Source organism: Diaphorina citri, unplaced genomic scaffold (genome assembly GCF_000475195.1).
Source record: "Diaphorina citri unplaced genomic scaffold, Diaci psyllid genome assembly version 1.1 scaffold92, whole genome shotgun sequence".
Lineage (NCBI taxonomy): Eukaryota > Metazoa > Arthropoda > Insecta > Hemiptera > Psyllidae > Diaphorina > Diaphorina citri.
Window position 1 is genome coordinate 184,272 of NW_007377529.1, and position 21,953 is coordinate 206,224.

The 21,953-nt window shown below is 36.1% G+C and overlaps 1 protein-coding gene across 1 annotated transcript; it reads left to right on the forward strand.

The window, feature by feature from the left end:
- Nucleotides 1–324: 324 nt before the first annotated feature.
- LOC103524314 (lysosome membrane protein 2) lies at nt 325–21,874 on the forward strand. Its single transcript, XM_026833392.1, has 12 exons — nt 325–512; nt 567–673; nt 1,533–1,624; nt 7,046–7,209; nt 10,266–10,407; nt 11,416–11,553; nt 13,315–13,541; nt 14,083–14,246; nt 14,826–14,947; nt 18,310–18,360; nt 20,295–20,494; nt 20,835–21,874. The coding sequence occupies exons 1-12, from the start codon at nt 325–327 to the stop codon at nt 21,193–21,195; spliced, it is 1,956 nt and encodes a 651-aa protein (XP_026689193.1). The 3' UTR covers nt 21,196–21,874.
- Nucleotides 21,875–21,953: the final 79 nt, after the last annotated feature.

The following is a 21,953-nucleotide window of genomic DNA, read 5'->3' on the forward strand; positions in this document are numbered from 1 at the left end:
CAAAAGTTAACGTTCTTCTTCTGATGATAGTAGCAACGTTTTGCTTTCCAAGTAGGTATTAATTATTTATTTTATTAATCTATTTTATTTACTCGTATTTACGGGTACTTTACTTATATATTATGTACTCGTAAGTTTTACTTCGTTTTTGTTTCCTCCTCCCCAATTCTTCTTCTTCTTCTTCTTCTTCTTCTTCTTCTTCTACTGCTGCTTCTTCATTTTCTACTTCTACTTCGTCTCCTCCTCCTCCTCCTTCTTCTTCTTTTTCTTCTTCATCTCCTCCCCCTTCTTGTTCTTCTTCCTCTACAAATCGAACCAAGACTAATGCCAAGATTTCCTCTGTTTCAGCAACTTACACTGCGGGAAGGTGCTCAGGTATTTGAAATGTGGAGGAAGCCGCCAGTGCATCCCGTCATTAGGATATTCATCTACAACGTAACTAACGCTGATGAGTTCTTGTCAGTCCCTGGCACCAAGCCTGTCCTGGACGAAATTGGTCCCTATGTCTACGTGTAAGTATCAATTAAAGTCAATTTCATAGGCCAAAATTGATGACGATTTGCAAGAAACAAAGACGAGATTGCTATCATGATTTACAACCTAGCTCAGATAGGAGAAAAACCTGAAGAAGAAAAAGAAGAAGAATACCTAGACCAAAAAGAAAAACCAGTAGGTATGTTTGCCTAAAACAAACATAAAAAAAAAACATTTAAAACAGTAAAATTAAACCGAAGTTGACCCTATTTTAGATAATTATTATCTAAAATTTGCACTAATGATGATCTGGTCGAAGGAGATAAAAAAGGTACTCGCATGCTGTAGGGTAGAGGAAAGACTTTGTTAGTGAACGATCTAAAGCGGGAAAGCAAGCAGTTATATGCAATTTCTGTTCCCTGGGTCCAATCCATAGTCTTGAATCTGCGCCTGATTCTTGAACCCTCATTTCGGGCCAAAACACTTAAGCCAACTAAACATTAACTTTAGTAGATTAGTACTAGTAGTTATTACCAGTGTACCCGCGGGCTTTGCTCCCCTGATTTTGAGCGCTCAAATATAGGACTCTAACATGAGAGCCAACACTAACCTTTCGTCAATCAATCATTCTCCTGCCAAATTTGGTGTTGATTAATCGAAAAACTCAGAGTGTTTGTAAACCGGACATGCATGCAACCGTCTGTTATTAATGTCAAATATCAAAGTTCCAGTGGAATTATCACAAGGCTAAAGATAACGTGACTAAAACGTGTCTGTCCCATCCGTAAACTCTGTCCTCATACAAAGTGACAGCGAATTTCGTCAGAACATACAATGCCAAGTGCTTGGCACATAAAATAATTAAAGCTAATAAAAATTTATGACATCTACGTCGTACATTTCAATGAGGTGGAATTTTATTAGTCCTTCTTGCAAGTTCTTTTAGAATTCATTGGACTGCTCATTGCTGAGATAGGACAGCAATTTACCTGCAGTGCCCACAAAAGTCCTATCCTTTACCTCCTATTAATGGCTTTCCAATTCTCTTTGTGTTACAGGGGTTGCCATAGCAATAGGACTGGTCTTTCTTGGATTTGGTTGCCTCACAGCTTTCTTCTTCTCACCTTTAGTCAATGCAATTATAGATCAAGTAAGTATTCTAATTCAATATAAATAAATAGGTATATGCTTAAAAAACATCTTTTTACGACATTATCTACCTATCTCAGAAATTTTACTCTTGGCTAGGATTTGAACCATGCACTTGCGAGTCAGGATTCAGTACTTTTGACCACAAGACCAGAAAGGTATCACATATGCCTATTTGCCTGTCCAGTAGAATGAACCTTTTCAGAATACAATAAAATTTCCCTTTTTAGGCAAACTTTTAGTAGGAATATCGCTACAAATTACAGTCTAAATCTGATCTGATCTGATTCTTTTTCGGTTTGGATCTAATATTAAAAAGAAATCTCTGTTCTGGCAGTCGAATTCCAATCCTTCTACACAGTAATTCCAGTGTCTTACCGCCATAATCTAGCCGCTCTCCTAATTATTATTCACCAAGTTGATGTCATCCAGACAATGACCCAAAGTCAATGATTTTTCTACCGCTATATACTCGTATTGCATCAATCACTCTGATCCTAATATAGGTCATGAGTACTCATGAGTCATGACATTGGTTTTACCTTATTTCTTACGTGTAATGGAAAACTGGGTAAATTTAATAGAAAAGTATATGTATAAAGTTGGTTGATGAAGTAGCAGAGATAATAAATAATTCGTCATTGGATGAACTCGAATATAAACTACAGTAGGTACCTAAACATGGGTGACTCTAATCTAAATAGTAAAGACCCTGGTGCTACTTTTACACTGTAAAAACTAGAAAATTCAACTAGAGAGTCTACATTCTATTCCATAATCTCAGTTAGATTACTCACAAGCTTTGTGGCCAATGTGATCCAAGTCAACAAATTGGAACGAAATTCCATGACTTGGTCGGGATTAGGATTCTATTGCTGTCTGTTTAACATGGAACTGCGCTGGTCGCTAACCCACTAGTGTATTTGACTCCTTCAAAATCAAATCCTTCCAAAACCACTTATAATAAATAGCTAACCGGCAAGCTGCCAGTTAACAAGGCCTGTATTCTACTATCGTAACATCTTGAGGGCCTATTTTGAACTTGAAACTGACCGAAATGATTTGTATTTTTCAGTCAACATTTAGAATCATTTTTATTATTAGGTTTTGAGTATTGGGAAGTTAATTGACGAGGAGTAAGAACCTAGAGATCAGTAACCTCTGCTGGACTATCTACCATTATAAAAAACCATTTAAAAGAAATATCTATACATAATATTAGCACTGAAACCTAGCGGACTTAACTGTAAAATGTATTTGTTTTTCACCGTCATCATTACTAAACGATTGACTGACTGAAATCAATAAACAATTGAAACAATTGGATACAATGTAGGAATCTATTCTGGACTTTGGTTTTATCTGCAAATCGTTTAATCTCTGAATTTTAAGAAGTTGTCCTTGATTCTTGCGGGGATTTTGTGTGAAAATCTACCAGAGGTCTACGTGAATACCGCCAACATGAGGTGTGTTATGTAAATTTCCAATCTAAGCATATAATGGAGCTAGAAATGTTTCAATATCACGGTAGCGAGGGATCGGATGATTTCTGAGTTTTAATCCGGATGGACCTAACTGGTTATTTAAATTTTTAACCATACGAATTGAATATTGATGAGAATTCAATATTATAGGTAGGTACTTCCTTGTGCCTACTATAGTGATTTCGGTATAGGTGTAAGTACTTACATCTATGAACGAACGAACCTCATTACTTATCTGGTGCCATGGTTTTTAGATTTATTTAAAAAAATAATAAAATATGTTTCGCCGCCTTTTTATTTTGTAGCAGTAAAAGAACTGCTATTAATGCTCTACTGGAGTAACTGGACTTTTGTTAAATGAAAGTTAAATAAATTAATGTCAGTAATTTTCGTTAATTACTAATAAATAACCAAGTAGGTGCGTTATGGTGTTTGTAGATATTTGCAGGTTTTCCCATGGAAACCCTTACCAAAGATTTGTATGCAACACAGAGATTATATCAAGATCTCAAGATAACTTATCGCTATTAAGATACTATATCGCCGTTCGCTATCAGTTTATTCGCAAATTGCAAATTTTACTAAAAACAAAAATGATGATTTAAAATTTAAAACAAAACAGTGGCATTGACACGATACTCGTGTTTCCATGGGTTCTTCCTTGGATTCATCATAGTAGGTTAGTTAGTCTTCAATTTATCCTTCCCAATAAGTTAGACTGTTGGTTTTCTTGTTAGTTCGGGTTGGTTGGAGCTCAGGAAAAGTTTAATTTTGAAAATAAAAAAAAAAAAAAATATTCAATTCCCGCTTAGGAAATGAGCTACTTGTGTTTGTGTTGTTAGTCTTGAAAAAATAGAGAGCTACGCATTCTCCTCTTATTTATTTGATTGAGAAAATTTGGTGATTTCGGCACATCCACTAATAGGAAATTAATCTTCTCTCTCTTTCTTTCTTTCTCTCTCTCTCTTTCCTCCTCCTATTTCTCTTTATATCCCTTTTTCACATCTTTTTTTTTGTCATGCTTTGTAACGTTTGGTAGTTTTGACACATCCACCAATAATATCAACTCTATCTCCTCTCCTTCTAATAGTAATATCTTCCTCCTACTTGCTCCCATACCTTTAACCTTTCTGGCTATTAGGCATACATACAAGTGGACAGCATTAAGCAGAAAGGAAACATAAGGGGAATGGCTTTATGGATGGTTCTCTTCTGCTTAATGTTGTCCAAGTACTCGTATACCTGCCGAGATAGAATTATAGGTCGAGAAAATGAGTATAGGAAATTGTTTCCTTCGTTGAATGGTGAGAAATAGCACGCATACTTATAGCAAGCTCATGTAATTGTACATGTACATTGAGTACAGTCCAATCCGACCTGGCACTCCGACTTCTCACTCTCCTAATATTGTCCCTCGTCCTTGCTGGTTATTACTGTTTGGATTATTCAAATAAGTGTTATTACTAATGGATTCAATACCGTCCGATTTAAATTCAAATTTGTTTCAAAAGCTGACAGCCAAATCTCTATTCTGTAATAAATAACCGCGCTTTCAAATATTTTAAATAGGTAGGTACCTTCCTACTGAGGGAAAAGAGGTAACTGAGATAAATTGACTTTTCATTCCTGTCTAGGCTGTAGAAACAAGGTAGTTAGGTAGGTATACGTACCTCTATTTTATTGTTTGCCCAGATGAAAGACAAGCCTAGTGTTTGGAGATTTCATAACTTGATTTGCGTTCTTTAAAATTCCGAGATTCGGTACCTACTACCTATGTATCTACATTGTAGATATTTACATCAACAATCATGAGTCAGATTTCTCTCCGGCGAAAATGAATTTTCTGGCCAATTTCAAACAATATTAAGGTAGGTATACCTATTTTGAAAATGAGAAATTATTTTTCTTGGAGTCACTAGACTCGTACCTACCTAGAACTTGAATGCCTGCCACAAACAACACAAACTTACGTCATTGTTAGAATGTTATGGGTATAGTAAAATATCTTACTCCTTACCTCTAACAGATACAAGTACCTAGCACAAGATCCCCAGGATATAGGTAGGTACCTGTATCCTAGAGAATGTATTGAGTTTTTTTTATTGGTTGTTAAGTTGGTTGCATTGATACAGGTACCTCTGCATATTAATGGCATTTTTAAATAGGCTGAGATTTGAGAAACAATCACTAAGAGAGTTCAAGACCCAAAATTATTTCTCCATTGTGGTTGAATTATCAGACAAATTAATGATAAAATAAGTCTTGACCGATAAAGCCACCGAAAAAAGATTAATCTTGATCTAAACTGTCCACACCTTTTTTTTTTAAGCATATTTTCATGAACAACAATGTTGGAAATTAATTTAAAGTGATAAAATGAAGAAGAGTCTTCAGATTAGGTACTAATACAGGTAATTATCTTGTCTTGTATTTCCCAGTGGGCTTTTTTAAGCATATTTTCATGAACAACAATGTTGGAAATTAATTTAAAGTGATAAAATGAAGAAGAGTCTTCAGATTAGGTACTAATAGAGATAATTATCTTGTCTTGTATTTCCCAGTGGGTACCTACTATGTATGTTTAGCCAAACCATAAACCAATTTGTTTTGAAATACAGTTTTATTGACATAAAGACCGAGCGAACAACTTCATTCAGTTGGAGTTCACTTAGTAAGTTATTTTGAATGGTCTTGACGATTTAAATGTGATGCGATGAAGCAAGATTTGACCATTTTCTCTTTAATAGCACAGGGGAGGGAAATTAAAGTCCAAACGTAAAAAAATAACACTTTAGAGAGTCGCCCCAGTGGGCACTATGTATGTTTAGCCAAACCATAAACCAATTTGTTTTGAAATACAGTTTTATTGACATAAAGACCGAGCGAACAACTTCATTCAGTTGGAGTTCACTTAGTAAGTTATTTTGAATGGTCTTGACGATTTAAATGTGATGCGATGAAGCAAGATTTGACCATTTTCTCTTTAATAGCACAGGGGAGGGAAATTAAAGTCCAAACGTAAAAAAAATAACACTTTAGAGAGTCGTCGCTCCGTTGTTTTGTTCGTCTGTGGTTACCAAATACCGAACATAAAAAATCATTAGTCTAAAAAGTACCTGCATTCAAGACATCACTCAAACTTGTTTATAATTAGTTGTTTAAGCACGCCAAATAGAAGAGATTTCAGACGCAGAACTAAGCTTAGATGGACATAAAACTCTTGCGGATAGTTTGTTTCACAAGAGCGGTATGTTTGACTCACCACTGCTGAGGGTCTCTTGCTGAGATTGAATTTGTTTCGGTTCTATACAAACTAGAAACCTAGAAAGCACAGATTATACCCTTTTGTGGTCTCGATCTGGTGAACCCTGGATTAAGAAACTGGGACTTTCACCACAAGCATGGAACCACAACAGAAATGAACCAATAGTTTGTTCTAAATTTAGACTAAATGCCAGCAGATCACCGTTTGTGTGTTAGATATTTGGAAATCCAGTATAAGATTACCTAGGTACCAAGGGGTACCCACTCCTCAGATTATATATCAAATAGGAACTCCAAGGGGGACAAAAACAAAAGTTAACGTTCTTCTTCTGATGATAGTAACAACGTTTTGCTTTCCAAGTATTATTTATTTTATTAATCTATTATTTACTCGTATTTACGGGTACTTTACTTAAGTATATTATGTACTCGTAAGTTTTACTTCGTTTTTGTTTCCTCCTCCCCAATTCTTCTTCTTCTTCTACTGCTGCTTCTTCATTTTCGACTTCTACTTCTTCTTCTTCTTCTTCTTCTTCTTCTTCTTCTTCTTCTTCTTCGTATCCTTCTCCACCTCCTCCTCCTTCTTCTTTTTTTTTCTTCATCTCCTCCCCCTTCTTGTTCTTCTTCCTCTACAAATCGAACCAAGACTAATGCCAAGATTTCCTCTGTTTCAGCAACTTACACTGCGGGAAGGTGCTCAGGTATTTGAAATGTGGAGGAAGCCGCCAGTGCATCCCGTCATTAGGATATTCATCTACAACGTAACTAACGCTGATGAGTTCTTGTCAGTCCCTGGCACCAAGCCTGTCCTGGACGAAATTGGTCCCTATGTCTACGTGTAAGTATCAATTAAAGTCAATTTCATAGGCCAAAATTGATGACGATTTGCAAGAAACAAAGACGAGATTGCTATCATGATTTACAACCTAGCTCAGATAGGAGAAAAACCTGAAGAAGAAAAAGAAGAAGAATACCTAGACCAAAAAGAAAAACCAGTAGGTATGTTTGCCTAAAACAAACATAAAAAAAAAACATTTAAAACAGTAAAATTAAGTTAGAATGTTATGGGTATAGTAAAATATCTTACTCCTTACCTCTAACAGATACAAGTACCTAGCACAAGATCCCCAGGATATAGGTACCTGTATCCTAGAGAGCGTTTTTGTCATAACTACCAGCATCTTTGACGTGAAGATATTTCATACTCTGAAACATGAGCTGAGTAAAAGATTAGATTTAGCGACGAGATTAATCAAGATTTTTAGCCATTTATTATGCAGAAATCTTGATAACTCTACGTAATTTTGAGTCGTCTTGGGTGACCTATGACAAATAAACATGGTAAATAAATTAAGATGACTCCTATCAAGATTTTTAGCCATTTATTATGCAGAAATCTTGATAACTCTACGTAATTTTGAGTCGTCTTGGGTGACCTATGACAAATAAACACGGTAAATAAATTAAGATGACTCCAGGAGCCCTGGGTTATCCTTAATTGTTATTTATAGGTATCCGCGTTTCTTGGTCGTTCAGGATCATCTAACAATGTCCTACCATTCCACCTGTTTGGCTACGTAGGTACCAACTTCGTTAATAAATGAGCAACACAACATTTTATCCTCATTTGTTTCAAATTTCGAACACATTACAGAGATCTGAGATTTAGGAAGTTAGATGGAAGCAAACAACATCTCAAGCTAAGACCTGTGGGATGTGGGACCTTCCCGTTGTGTCTATTTAAGATAGATTCCATCATTGCCTGGTGGGGAATTTAAACTTGCACCTAAATTCTAGGAAATGAGTTACGTGTGTTTGTTATTCTAACCGACCAGAAAAAAAAACTATGAAGGATTTAATAGAAACTAAAATGAAAGTCCTGTAAATACTAAATTGAGTCCATTTTGAGGACACAACCTGTAGGTAAATATTTCATCTAAATATTCCTATGGTGAAACTCACAGAGTTCAGAATGGAAGATTTATTTGAAACTTTCGACTTCCTCTCCTGAGTTCGGGTGCGGGTTCAAATCTCAACCCAAACATTGAATTTGAGCCCAGAATAATAACGCTCTGAGGGTTAGGTGGTATAATGCCTCAGGTACCTCACCTGTTGGTTACCTTCCACTCAAAAGTCCACTTATAGCATTACTTTCCTTCCTATGGGGATAATGGTAGGGATTGCCCCAGGAAATAATTATTTCGCCCTTTGTTTGTAATTTCTTGTACATATTTCTGTACATTGTAAATTAATCAAGTGTAAATTAAAAAGTTCTGGTACATCAAGAGTTCAGCGTCTAATGTAAACCGGACACAACCTGTAGGTAAATATTTCATCTAAATATTCCTATGGTGAAACTCACAGAGTTCAGAATGGAAGATTTATTTGAAACTTTCAACTTCCTCTCCTGAGTTCGGGCGGGTTCAAATCTCAACCCGAACATTGAATTTGAGCCCAAAATAATAACGCTCTGAGGGTTAGGTGGTATAATGCCTCAGGTACCTCACCTCTTGGTTACCTTCCACTCAAAAGTCCACTTATAGCATTACTTTCCTTCCTATGGGGATAATGGTAGAGATTGCCCCAGGAAATAATTATTTCGCCCTTTGTTTGTAATTTCTTGTATTTGTGCACATTGAATTTTTTGTGATCGGGCCCTGATCACAAAATAAAAGCCAAAACCAAAACGGCAAATGATAGGAATTAACAAAGTAATCAATAGGTAATCACCAGAGACAACCACAATATGACGTTTATTTTTCCAAAATATGACTCTAAAAATATGACCTTTATGACCTTTATTTTCCTCAAATATGACATTTATTTTCAAAAATATGACCTTTTCCGTAAAATAAAATAAAAAGGATTCAAGTGATTTAACTTTAGATTTCCCGTTTTTGAATCACGAGGTTAGGTACCTACCTTAAGTTAAGTATGATTTTGGGATCGATAATCGATACCATGGACATTATTTTCGTTCTACGACTTCCGTCCCTTTAACCCACGAAAGAAAAAAAGGCTGGCAATATTCGGAAATTTAAATTCAAATTTGTTTCAAAAGCTGACAGCCAAATCTCTATTCTGTAATAAATAACCGCGCTTTCAAATATTTTAAATAGGTAGATACCTTCCTACTGAGGGAAAAGAGGTAAATGAGATAAATTGACTTTTCATACCTGTCTAGGCTGTAGAAACAACGTAGTTAGGTAGGTATACGTACCTCTATTTTATTGTTTGCCCAGATAAAAGACAAGCCTAGTGTTTGGAGATTTCATAACTTGATTTGCGTTCTTTAAAATTCCGAAATTCGGTACCTATCTACATTGTAGATATTTACATCAACAATCATGAGTCAGATTTCTCTCCGGCGAAAATAAAATTTCTGGCCAATTTCAAACAATTTTAAGGTAGGTATACCTATTTTGAAAATGAGAAATTATTTTTCTTGGAGTCACTGAGAAGAAATCCAAACTATCACAATATTAAGTTATTTCAAAGATGAGATCAAGTTTACACGTCAATCTACCGATGATTTTCTGGATCTAAGAAGGACTTAACTGTAAAATGTATTTGTTTTTCACCGTCATCATTACTAAACGATTGACTGACTGAAATCAATAAACAATTGAAACAATTGAATACAATGTAGGAATCTATTCTGGACTTTGGTTTTATCTGCAAATCGTTTAATCTCTGAATTTTAAGAAGTTGTCCTTTTTTATGACCTTTTCCGAAAAAAAGCTAAAATATGACTAAATAGCATGATGTCATGACAATATGACATTTGGTTGTCTCTGATTATAATCAAGTGTAAATAATAAATAAGGAAAGTAAAAAGTTCTGGTACTTCAAGAGTTCAGCGTCTAATGTAAACATTTTTTCTTCTTTTTCCAGACAGACGTGGGAGAAAGTAGATCTAAGTTTTCTGCCCAATGGTTCGGTGACCTTCAACCAGAGGAAAGTTTTCCGATTCGATCCTGACCAATCCGTGGGCAGCGAAGATGATGTGGTCATTGTTCCTAATATTCCTATGTTGGTAAGTCATTCTTTGATTTTTTTTTACTGATTTGACTGAAGTGTGTGTCCAAATATAGTCGACCCGCCATCGATCGACGAGGTGAATCTATGTTGTCAAGGCAGTGTGGACTGTGGACGGTTCAGTCGACATCGATCGACGGCCGGTCGACCATGTGCGGACACAGCTTAACACCGGAAGTATCATAGTTCCGAAATCGAAAAGAGGACAAGGAAGAAAATGAGCCGAGTTGTAGTTGTATAGAAGTGCCTTTTGTCCAACTGGACGATACCTAAAACTGATTCAAATTTTCATCAGGCCTTGGTCTTTTATGAAATAGGTAAGAAAAGTAGATTTGAGACGTATCAATCAATAATTACCTAGAATGATAATTATAACATATGATTAGCTTATAAGTACATAATTACGGAAGACAACATTATCAATATTCATAGTTTTCATGTCAATTAACTGAAAACATGTTAATTAGGCAGTTTGATACTTTGTTTGTTGAATACCTTGGTCGAACTATTCGGATAGGCAATCAGATTACCATGAAAAGGAAGTTATTTAAATCTGAACCTACCTATTAAAAAATAATAAAAAAAAAAGTCCTGAGAATTTCTGCATTAAGTTTTTTCTTGCAGTTCCTGCGAAATCGGAAGTTGAGAGGAAAATATGCCCATATTATTATACATACCTACATATTTTCCCTGTCTGAATGATCTGGTCGAAGGAGATAAAAAAGGTACTCGCATGCTGTAGGGTAGAGGAAAGACTTTGTTAGTGAACGATCTAAAGCGGGAAAGCAAGCAGTTATATGCAATTTCTGTTCCCTGGGTCCAATCCATAGTCTTGAATCTGCGCCTGATTCTTGAACCCTCATTTCGGGCCAAAACACTTAAGCCAACTAAACATTAACTTTAGTAGATTAGTACTAGTAGTTATTACCAGTGTACCCGCGGGCTTTGCTCCCCTGATTTTGAGCGCTCAAATAATGTAAACCTTTTTTCTTCTTTTTCCAGACAGACGTGGGAGAAAGTAGATCTAAGTTTTCTGCCCAATGGTTCGGTGACCTTCAACCAGAGGAAAGTTTTCCGATTCGATCCTGACCAATCCGTGGGCAGCGAAGATGATGTGGTCATTGTTCCTAATATTCCTATGTTGGTAAGTCATTCTTTGATTTTTTGACTGATTTGACTGAAGTGTGTGTCCAAATATAGTCGACCCGCCATCGATCGACGAGGTGAATCTATGGTGTCAAGGCAGTGTGGACTGTGGACGGTTCAGTCGACATTGATCGACGGCCGGTCGACCATGTGCGGACACAGCTTAACACCGGAAGTATCATATTAGTTCCGAAATCGAAAAGAGGACAAGATAGAAGAAAATGAGCCGAGTTGTAGTTGTATAGAAGTCCCTTTTGTCCAACTGGACGATACCTAAAACTGATTCAAATTTTTGATTCAGCCTTGATCTTTTATGAAATAGGTAAGAAAAGTAGACTTGAGACTTATCAATCAATAATTACCTAGAATGATGATTATAACATATGATTAGCTTATAAGTACATAATTACGGAAGACAACATTATCAATATTCATAGTTTTCATGTCAATTAACTGAAAACATGTTAATTAGGCAGTTTGATACTTTGTTTGTTGAAAACCTTGGTCGAACTATAGGAAGTATTATTGGAATCTGTCCATTTTTATCTTAAAACGACCAATTTCAAAAATTTAGATTCATATCCTTGCACATAAATAGGCCCTATTTGCTGCTACCATGTGGGTACCTATATTGTTCATGGATGCTAACTACCATAAATAGAATCGAAGTAATCCAACAACCCTTCGCAGTTATCCACTCGTGTAAACTCGTGTTCTATAAAATATGACACCTAATTGTAAATTGAATAAGCAACTTTTCATTTTTAGTGCCTCAGTACCTAGCTACTTTACGATTTTCCTGACGGAAATATCGACTAGATTTATTATGCAGTCCATTAGCAATTAGTCAGCTTTCATTATTTCCACGCGTTTCCATTACCTGTTTCGCCGAGTAATGACGAGTAGAACAATTTTTAATCCGTCCGTGTACCTAGAAGGTACCTACTAAGTACAAATGAAAAACCGCTAACGGGTTAAAATGAAAATAAACTCGACCTACCTGTCCTCCTAGAATTCCTACTTGAAGTACCTATTAGAATACCTACTTGAAGTACCTATTAGAAGTAGGTAGGTACTAGAACCTGGATGATGTCTATTCTCTCAGGGTCAACTTATAGTGCTTATGTATATTACATTGTATAATTATGTTTATCAATTATATCATGAAGCTGAGATTTTGCTGTGATGGAATTATTCAACACACATTACAATAATGAAATTATGCAATACGCGGCGCTAAAATCCGTTCAGAATTGGTAGGTATTCTTCTACTTCGGAATTTTGGTCTGGAAAAGAAAAAGGTAATTAATTATTACCTATCTCAGGGTCAACTTATAGTGCTTATGTATATTACATTGTATAATTATGTTTATCAATTATATCATGAAGCTGAGATTTTGCTGTGATGAAATTATTCAACACACATTACAATAATAAAATTATGCAATACGCGGCGCTAAAATCCGTTCAGACTTGGTAGGTATTCTTCTACTTCGGAATTTTGGTCTGGAAAAGAAAAAGGTAATTAATTATTACCTATTTTTTTCCTCCATAGTCATTAGCCCTAATGATGTGTCTTCAAGATATCCCTATTCTTGACACTCCTTTTCCAGTTTCCGTTGTCAACGCTCAATGTCTTCTTATTGTTATTCCTCTTCTAAGGAAGGTTGGAAATTGGCTGTGTGTTGGAGATCTTGACAGCTTAAATTAACACTCTAAAATCTACGCAACTTTACGATCATAAATTTTTCCCTTACAGAAAAACGGAACCTCTAAGGATAACGTGACTGTTTTCACCGGCGAAAATGGCATTATGAAATTCGGTCTCATTGACAAATACAACGGCAGAGACCATTTACCTCACTGGAAAACTGACGCGTGTAACAGTCTGGAAGGCAGTGATGGATCAATCTTCCCTCCCCATATTGAGAAGGACAGAACTCTGTTCGTATATGATAAGGATGTTTGTCGTCTGCTACCTTTGGTGTAAGTATATGTCGTCTGCTACCTTTGGTGTTGTTGATTTTGACGGTAGCTTCGGAAGATACATTGACAATGCTAGTTGAGATAACGTGAATCTGGAAGACTGTTTAGATACGTCATGTGTTGGTTAATATTGGGCCTCTGTATACGTTGCTCTCAGCCTTATGAAAAAACAGTTTCGTAGTCAAATTCTAAAGAAACGGAAACGTGGCTCAACAGCCCAGACCCGGATGGACAAAAAGGATACTTTTCATTGGGTTATTAACACTATGAACAAACTCTGAAGTTTTAAAGAAAATTTTACTCAAAGCTAAGAAATATAGTTCTTAATTTAGATTGTTTGCTTACTTTTAGTTCAGACGTGTTAACAGGGATAAATTGCTCTAGTTTGGTTAAGATAGGTGAGTGTTCATAACTAGAACAAAGAAAGTTTAAACACCGTGGTAAGACGATGAAGAAATAACTTTTCATTACTATCCTGGTCATGGAAACCGCGTGTAATTCCCTGAGGAAATAATTGAGTCCCTTGTGCCTTTTATTCCAGATTCGATAAGGAGGTCGAAACAAATGGTAACGTTTTGGGCTACAGATTCACGCCCTCCAAGGACGTTTTCGCCACAGTTGAAGAGAATCCTGCCAATGATTGTTTCTGTCCTTCTCCACCCTGTGCTCCCAAAGGATTGTTCAACGTCAGTCTGTGCCAGTATGGTAAGGATAACTTTCGAGGGGGTGGTTTCTATATATAGGTGGTTGGGACGCCATCACCAGTTGGAAATATTATATGAGGTCCTTCTCCACCCTGTGCTCCCAAAGGATTGTTCAACGTCAGTCTGTGCCAGTATGGTAAGGATAACTTTCGAGGGGGTGGTTTCTATTTATAGGTGGTTGGGACGCCATCACCAGTTGGAAATATTATATGAAAGTGGCCTTTTTTGTGGGTGGTAGAATTCAAAGGGTCCTTAACGGTTTCACCGAATTTAGCAGAGAGCAGAAAGGTTGATGTCCTCAATGAGGAGAAAGAAGGAGGAGAGGAAGAAGGAGGAGGAGGAGAAGAAGAAGAAAAAGGTATTCAAAGAATATCAGGAAAAATACTCTACGTTGTCTAACCATCTTAACGGTTTCACCGAATTTAGCAGAGAGCAGAAAGGTTGATGTCCTCAATGAGGAGAAAGAAGGAGGAGAGGAAGAAGGAGGAGGAGAAGAAGAAGAAGAAAAAGGTATTCAAAGAATATCTTCAAAAGGAAAAATACTCTACGTTGTCTAACCATCAATTTCATACCTTTCCAGACTCACCTGTGATGCTGTCCTTCCCTCACTTCTACCTTGGAAACCAGAGTCTTCTGGATGCTGTGGAAGGAGTTTCCAAACCAGACCCAGAGAAGCATGCCCTGTTCATTGACGTACAACCCGTAAGTGACGTCTTGAACGACAAAATTCTAATCCTTTGAGCGTACACCGGCAAACTAGTGAATTCTACCAAATAGAACATGACCATTGACTAGTTTAGTGATCTGACCTGCACCTAGACATACATGTATGAAATAATGTAGTACGGTTGGTTTTCGACCACTGCAGTTTCGACCACTTGATTCTGAACGATGGTCAAGTACTTATATCTTCCGAGAAGAAGGCACAGCCGGTACAGGTGATAGGTTTCTATAAGTAGGTATTTACAAAAAAGTAGTTTATGTTATTGGTTTAAAACCAAAACTATTACGTAAATTACGGAGTCTATCATAGTTATTATTACTTAATTAGTAATCAGGAAAAAAGTCTTGTAGGTATAGGAAAATTTTGAAATGAAAATAGTACGCGCAGCAAGTACATAATATTTTGTACCTCTTGGTCATAAAACTGTAAAAACTGGTTTGTTTTTAGCACGCGACTTACATTCTGACACATTTGTCTCAGGCCATTCTTCTTGAAATCATGACTCTTACCTTTGTATACTTGAGGGTCAAGTACATTGAATACATAAAATTATGGTACATACTCACCAAAAATTGCCAATCAAAACTGGAGCACAATAGTACCTACCTAACCTACCTACACACCTACCCGTACATAATTATAATTAACTTATACATGTATGGTCATTGTAGGTATCTAAAGACACAAAGGTATGTACATAATATATCTAGTTAGTCATAAACATGGTCGAACTATTCGGATAGGCAATCAGATTACCATGAAAAGGAAGTTATTTAAATCTGAACCTACCTATTAAAAAATAATAAAAAAAAGTCCTGAGAATTTCTGCATTAAGTTTTTTCTTGCAGTTCCTGAGAAATCGGAAGTTGAGAGGAAAATGTGCCCATATTATTATACATTCCTACATATTTTCCCTGCCTGATAAAATACTACACAAGTGACCTTAATGGAATACCTTGATTTATTTTCATATTAAAAAAAAACTTTAATGTATAGGTGGTACCTACAACATTAAATGGTACATGATTTCTGAGTTTTAATCCGGATGGACCTAACTGGTTATTTAAATTTTTAACCATACGAATTGAATATTGATGAGAATTCAATATTGGGTAGGTCCGTAGGTACTTCCTTGTGCCTACTGCCTACTATAGTGATTTCGGTATAGGTGTAAGTACTTACATCTATGAACGAACGAACCTTATTACTTATCTGGTGCCATGGTTTTTAGATTCATTTAAAAAAATAATAAAATATGTTTCGCCGCCTTTTTATTTTGTAGCAGTAAAAGAACTGCTATTAATGCTCTACTGGACTTTTGTTAAATGAAAGTTAAATAAATTAATGTCAGTAATTTTCGCTAATTACTAATAAATAACCAAGTAGGTGCGTTATGGTGTTTGTAGATATTTGCAGGTTTTCCCATGGAAACTCTTATCAAAGATTTGTATGCAACACAGAGATTTTATATTATCAAGATCTCAAGATAACTTATCGCTATTAAGATACTATCGCCGTTCGCTATCAGTTTATTCGCAAATTTCAAATTTTACTAAAAACAAAAATGATGATTTAAAATTTAAAACAAAATAGTGGCATTGACACGATACTCGTGTTTCCATGGATTCTTACTTGGATTTATTAGTAGGTTAGTCTTTAATTTATCCTTCCCAATAAGTTAGACTGTTGGTTTTCTTGTTAGTTCGGGTTGGTTGGAGCTCAGGAAAAGTTTAATTTTGAAAATAAATAAAATATTATACTTAATCCCCGGTTAGGAAATGAGCTACTTGTGTGTTGTGTTGTTAGTCTTGAAAAAATAGACAGCTACGCATTCTCCTCTTATTTATTTGCTTGAGAAAATTTGGTGACTTCGGCACATCCACTGATAGGAAATTAATCCTCTCTCTCTTTCTTTCTTTCTCTCTCTCTCTCTTTCCTCCTCCTATTTCTCTTTATATCCCTTTTTCACATCTTTTTTTTTGTCATGCTTTGTAACGTTTGGTAGTTTTGACAGATCCACCAATAATATCAACTCTATCTCCTCTCCTTCTAATAGTAATGTCTTCCTACTTGCTCCCATACCTTTAACCTTTCTGGCTTTTAGGCATACATACAAGTGGACAGCATTCAGCAGAAAGGAACCATAAGGGGAATGGCTTTATGGATGGTTCTTTTCTTTAGTACTCGTATACCTGCCGAGATAGAATTATAGAAAAATGTGGATCTGTCTGTTCTACCTCTAGCCTAGTGTTAACAAGCTTGCCTTGTAACCTCTTTTGCCTGATTGCTGGGGGGTTTACAATTCATGCATAGAACTTAGTACTGATATTTACATAGACATAGAATTACTGATATTTACATGACACGGTAGAAGAGAAGATACCTACGCGGTCAAAGTCAAATGAAAAGGTCTCTTTAATTGTTAATATGCGGAACAAACTTGGCGATATCACTACCCATGCACTTGTACTTTACCGCATTTAAATCAAGAACTGGTAAGATATAAATTATGAGATATCTGAATCTGATTATCTTCAGCTATTTTCTTCCTACTTTTTTTTCAATAGTAAAGTACCTACCTATCATAGATTTATCAAATTATCAGTGAAATGAATTAGAATCATGGTTATGCTTGAAAATATGTACCAAATTAGGTGTTTACAAGGAAGGACACTTTTTGTCGTATGTATTATTGGGTAGTTCTTCCTTCGGTAAGACTTGAGGGTCAAGTACATTGAATACATAAAATTATGGTACATACTCACCAAAAATTGCCAATCAAAACTGGAGCACAATAGTACCTAACCTACCTACACACCTACCCGTACATAATTATAATTAACTTATACATGTATGGTCATTGTTCAATAAGTAGGTATCTAAAGACACAAAGGTATGTACATAATATATCTAGGTAGTCATAAACAGACTCATAAATATGTGCATCATAAAATTAATTGAATACATAAAAAAAGAACAAAGTACACCTTTTCGAAGAATCTAAGCTTCATGTTTCTAGTTTATTGTATTATTACCCGTACTATAGATTATGCTCATTATGCTCTGACATTCCAAGCACGGACAGCAAGTACATAATATTTTGTACCTCTTGGTCATAAAACTGTAAAAACTGGTTTGTTTTTAGCACGCGACTTACATTCTGACACATTCGTCTCAGGCCATTCTTCTTGAAATCATGACTCTTACCTTTGTAACTCGTGAACCATGCTCATATACGATATCAATAAACTTTATTAGAAGAACACAAATTGGTGATTTGTCTTCTTCTGTGTCTGTGATGTCTCTTGTATTTTAACATATTCAATTACGCATTCCACAGGAAATGGGAGTAGCTCTGCGAGCCCGTGCCAGAATACAAATCAATTTAGCAGTTACATACTCATAAATATGTGCATCATAAAATTAATTGAATACATAAAAAAAGAACAAAGTACACCTTTTCGAAGAATCTAAGCTTCATGTGTCTAATTTATTGTATTATTACCCGTACTATAGATTATGCTCATTATGCTCTGACATTCCAAGCACGGGATGCTCCAGGCCATTTTCATTATCGATACAAAAGACGGTCGATTTCTTCTGCCATAGTTGACTGAGCGAAGTGAGGTCTCAGTTTTAACTCGACGAATTGAGATTTAGTTTGTCCATTTGTTCGTTTAAACTCCAGAACGGTTAGTCCTACTTTGTTGAAATTTGCCAAAAATGTTCAAAACGTTTCTAAAGGAAGTTGGTTGCTCATTGTTTTTTGAACCTCAAGGGACCCTACCGGATCCTTGTTAGAGTTTGAGGAATGAGGAAGGACTGTGGTTCACTGAACTCCTATGAAACGAGTATAAATCTGTTTGTCCTGAGGACCCTGATGATGGCAATGTTTTTTTTTTTGTTGACATTAGGCTTTATTGATCATCAAACAATAAAGCAACTTTGTTGACACTTTTCTGAGGCGTCACCAAAAATTTACAAAAGGAAAATCCATCGCCTACAGGTTTAATCTATTGTTGAACGTCTGCTAATCCAAGTAGGGGAACACGGGGTAAAATGGTATCTCTAGTGCTTATGAGGTCCTAACTAAATAAATAAAAGTCACACAGATGTGTGATTTTGTAACAAAATAAAGCATAATGTTAGCTACAAATTAGATCAGCCACGAACGATATATGTATAACTGGAAAAAAAAAACTAAAAATATTTTTGTGAGGGTACCAAAAAAGACCGTTTTGCCCCAAGGCTGGGGAAAAATGGTCCTTACCAAAAATTTACAAAAGGAAAATCCATCGCCTACAGGTTTAATCTATTGTTGAACGTCTGCTAATCCAAGTAGGGGAACACGGGGCAAAATGACACCTCTAGTGCTTATGAGGTCCTAACTAAAATAAATAAAAGTCACACAGATGTGTGATTTTGTAACAAAATAAAGTATAATGTTAGCTACAAATTAGATCAGACACGAACGATATATGTATAACTGGAAAAAAAAAAACTAAAAATATTTTTGTGAGGGTACCAAAAAAGACCGTTTTGCCCCAAGGCTGGGGCAAAATGGTCCTATACCATATACACCCAAAACACCTTGGGGCAGAATGGAACCTGGGGCACCATTCTCTCATTAGGGTATAGGGTACCATTCTGCCCAGACGGTATAAAACCGTTTTGTCCCAAAGCGTCAGGCATTGCATCAAGCACTCGTGAAATCGAAAAAACCTCCGTACTCTTCGAAAACAAAAGATAAAAGAATCAACCACAGGTCAAAACAAGGATAACACTTGCAGGAATAGTTCCTACTCCATCCAAGAGAGCTCAGCACTTCCTAGCTCCTAAAAAGGGCGGATGATCGTTTTGTCCCAATGTACCGTTTTGCCCCGTGTTCTCCTACCTCTCTACATACTAATGATTCTATTAGACAGCACAGGTACCTGTGGCTTGGGTACCCATAGAAAATTATATCGTTATCTACTTAACACAATACCTACGCTTGAAAATGAAAACTCATCATCCTCATCAAGGTTATTATAAGCCACTGCTTGATTAGGTACAATCTGTCTTGTGTAAACTTTCAAAGAAAAACATGAAAACTAATGAAACTGTGATATAAGAAGAAAATTCCAATAATTCCGCAAATGTACTTCCATTTTCCACAAAGTATAGTTATTTCGACGGATACCTAATGATTCTTCGATAGGCACTTCTATCTTCAATTTGCACTTATTACCTACGTAGGTAAACATAGAAGGCACTCACGTATGATAGAAAATCTAACCAACTAATTATTGATTGATTCTATATAATTTCTATTTTTCTTTACAGAGTGCCACTTCTCAGAGTAAGCACGCTGCAAGATTTTTGAGATTGGCCATGGCATCAATTATGGACATTCTCAAAGTGAAGCCGTTCGTAGAGGTCACTGTAGGACAACTGTTGTGGGGTTATGAAGACCCTCTGCTCAAATTGGCGAAGGATGTGGTGCCCAAAGAACAGAAACTGCCTTATGAGGAGTTCGGACTGCTGTATGGCGTAAGTGAACTTAGATAGGAAGTATTATTGGAATCTGTCCATTTTTATCTTAAAACGACCAATTTCAAAAATTTAGATTCATATCCTTGCACATAAATAGGCCTTATTTGCTGCTACCATGTGTGTACCTATATTTTTTATGGATGCTAATTACCATAAATAGAATCAAAGTAATCCAACAACCCTTCGCAGTTATCCACTCGTGTTCTATAAAATATGACACCTAATTGAATAAGCAACTTTTCATTTTTAGTGCCTCAGTAGCTCAGTACCCTTTTTTTTTTTTTTTTTTTTCCTAGGCCAGTATGATAGGTAAGTAGTTATCTACTAAAGCCGTAATAAAAAACCCGGAACACATAGTTTACGAGCAGCTTTGAATCAATATTTATGTTGTTTTCATTTCCAGGGTATTGATGGCCTACCAGCGGAAGTAACAGATTTGCTGCGAGTAGCAACCACAGCGCCCGCCTCTGCCAAAGTGGTCCTTCTGTATATTCTGTTCACCGCAGGAACTCTGTTGCTCATCACCGCAGTATTCTGCCTCATTCGAAACTCAAGCCGACAATCCACACTGAGTCTAGAAGGCACTGCACACTATGCGGCCAACGACGACATTAGTCGACAAAAGAAGGCCATGGCCAACAATATCAAGTCAGATATGAGAAGTAACCCGGCCTTCGTGAACGACTCATAGTGTAATCAAAATGTACAGAGATGTTGACCAGTGTGTGCTCAGAACTTCAGGTTCCATGGGTGCTAGTGGCCTGAGCCATGGGTATCCGAATGTCAAAAGTGACTGAAATAATGCCGGCTTGAATCCCGCCATCAGTGTGAGGAAAGTGTTCATATCAACCAATTATTTATGTGATAACGATACCGGCTTCGAGGCGATAATCAATTAATACTCGAAAAAACGAAAAACAAAGCTGGTATGAGTGAAAACCTATCCAATTTACATAAGGTATTGCTTAGCCTTTCAAGGGCGCTACCGAATGATACCACGCTCCCTTGAATTAGCTTGAAGAAGAAAAAATTCAGTGGTCGAATAAATAACTACCTAATATGTGTAAATAGCTCTTGAAATCATCTATTGATATTTTGTGGGTTCTTTTTGACAGTCGGATTACGAGTATTAAATGCTCCATATCAATATTTTTTTATTCCTCCAGTAATCTCGATGTAAAAAAGGAAACCACTCATGTCTTGTCGAATTCTTTTCGTCTGTATCTTTAAGTATTATTTTTTAAAAAATCAAAAATAGGTATTTTGTGTATTTATTAGAATTTTTCATGTACTTACAATTATTTCTATTGGTGACTATTTTTGATGATCATTTTTAAAAATATTTCTTTCTTCTTACCTAGGTGACAAAACTTCTGTTAAAATCTTAAAATATCTGTTAAAGAATCACAAGCAACGTGTAGGTGTAGACATTTTAATTATTATTAGGAC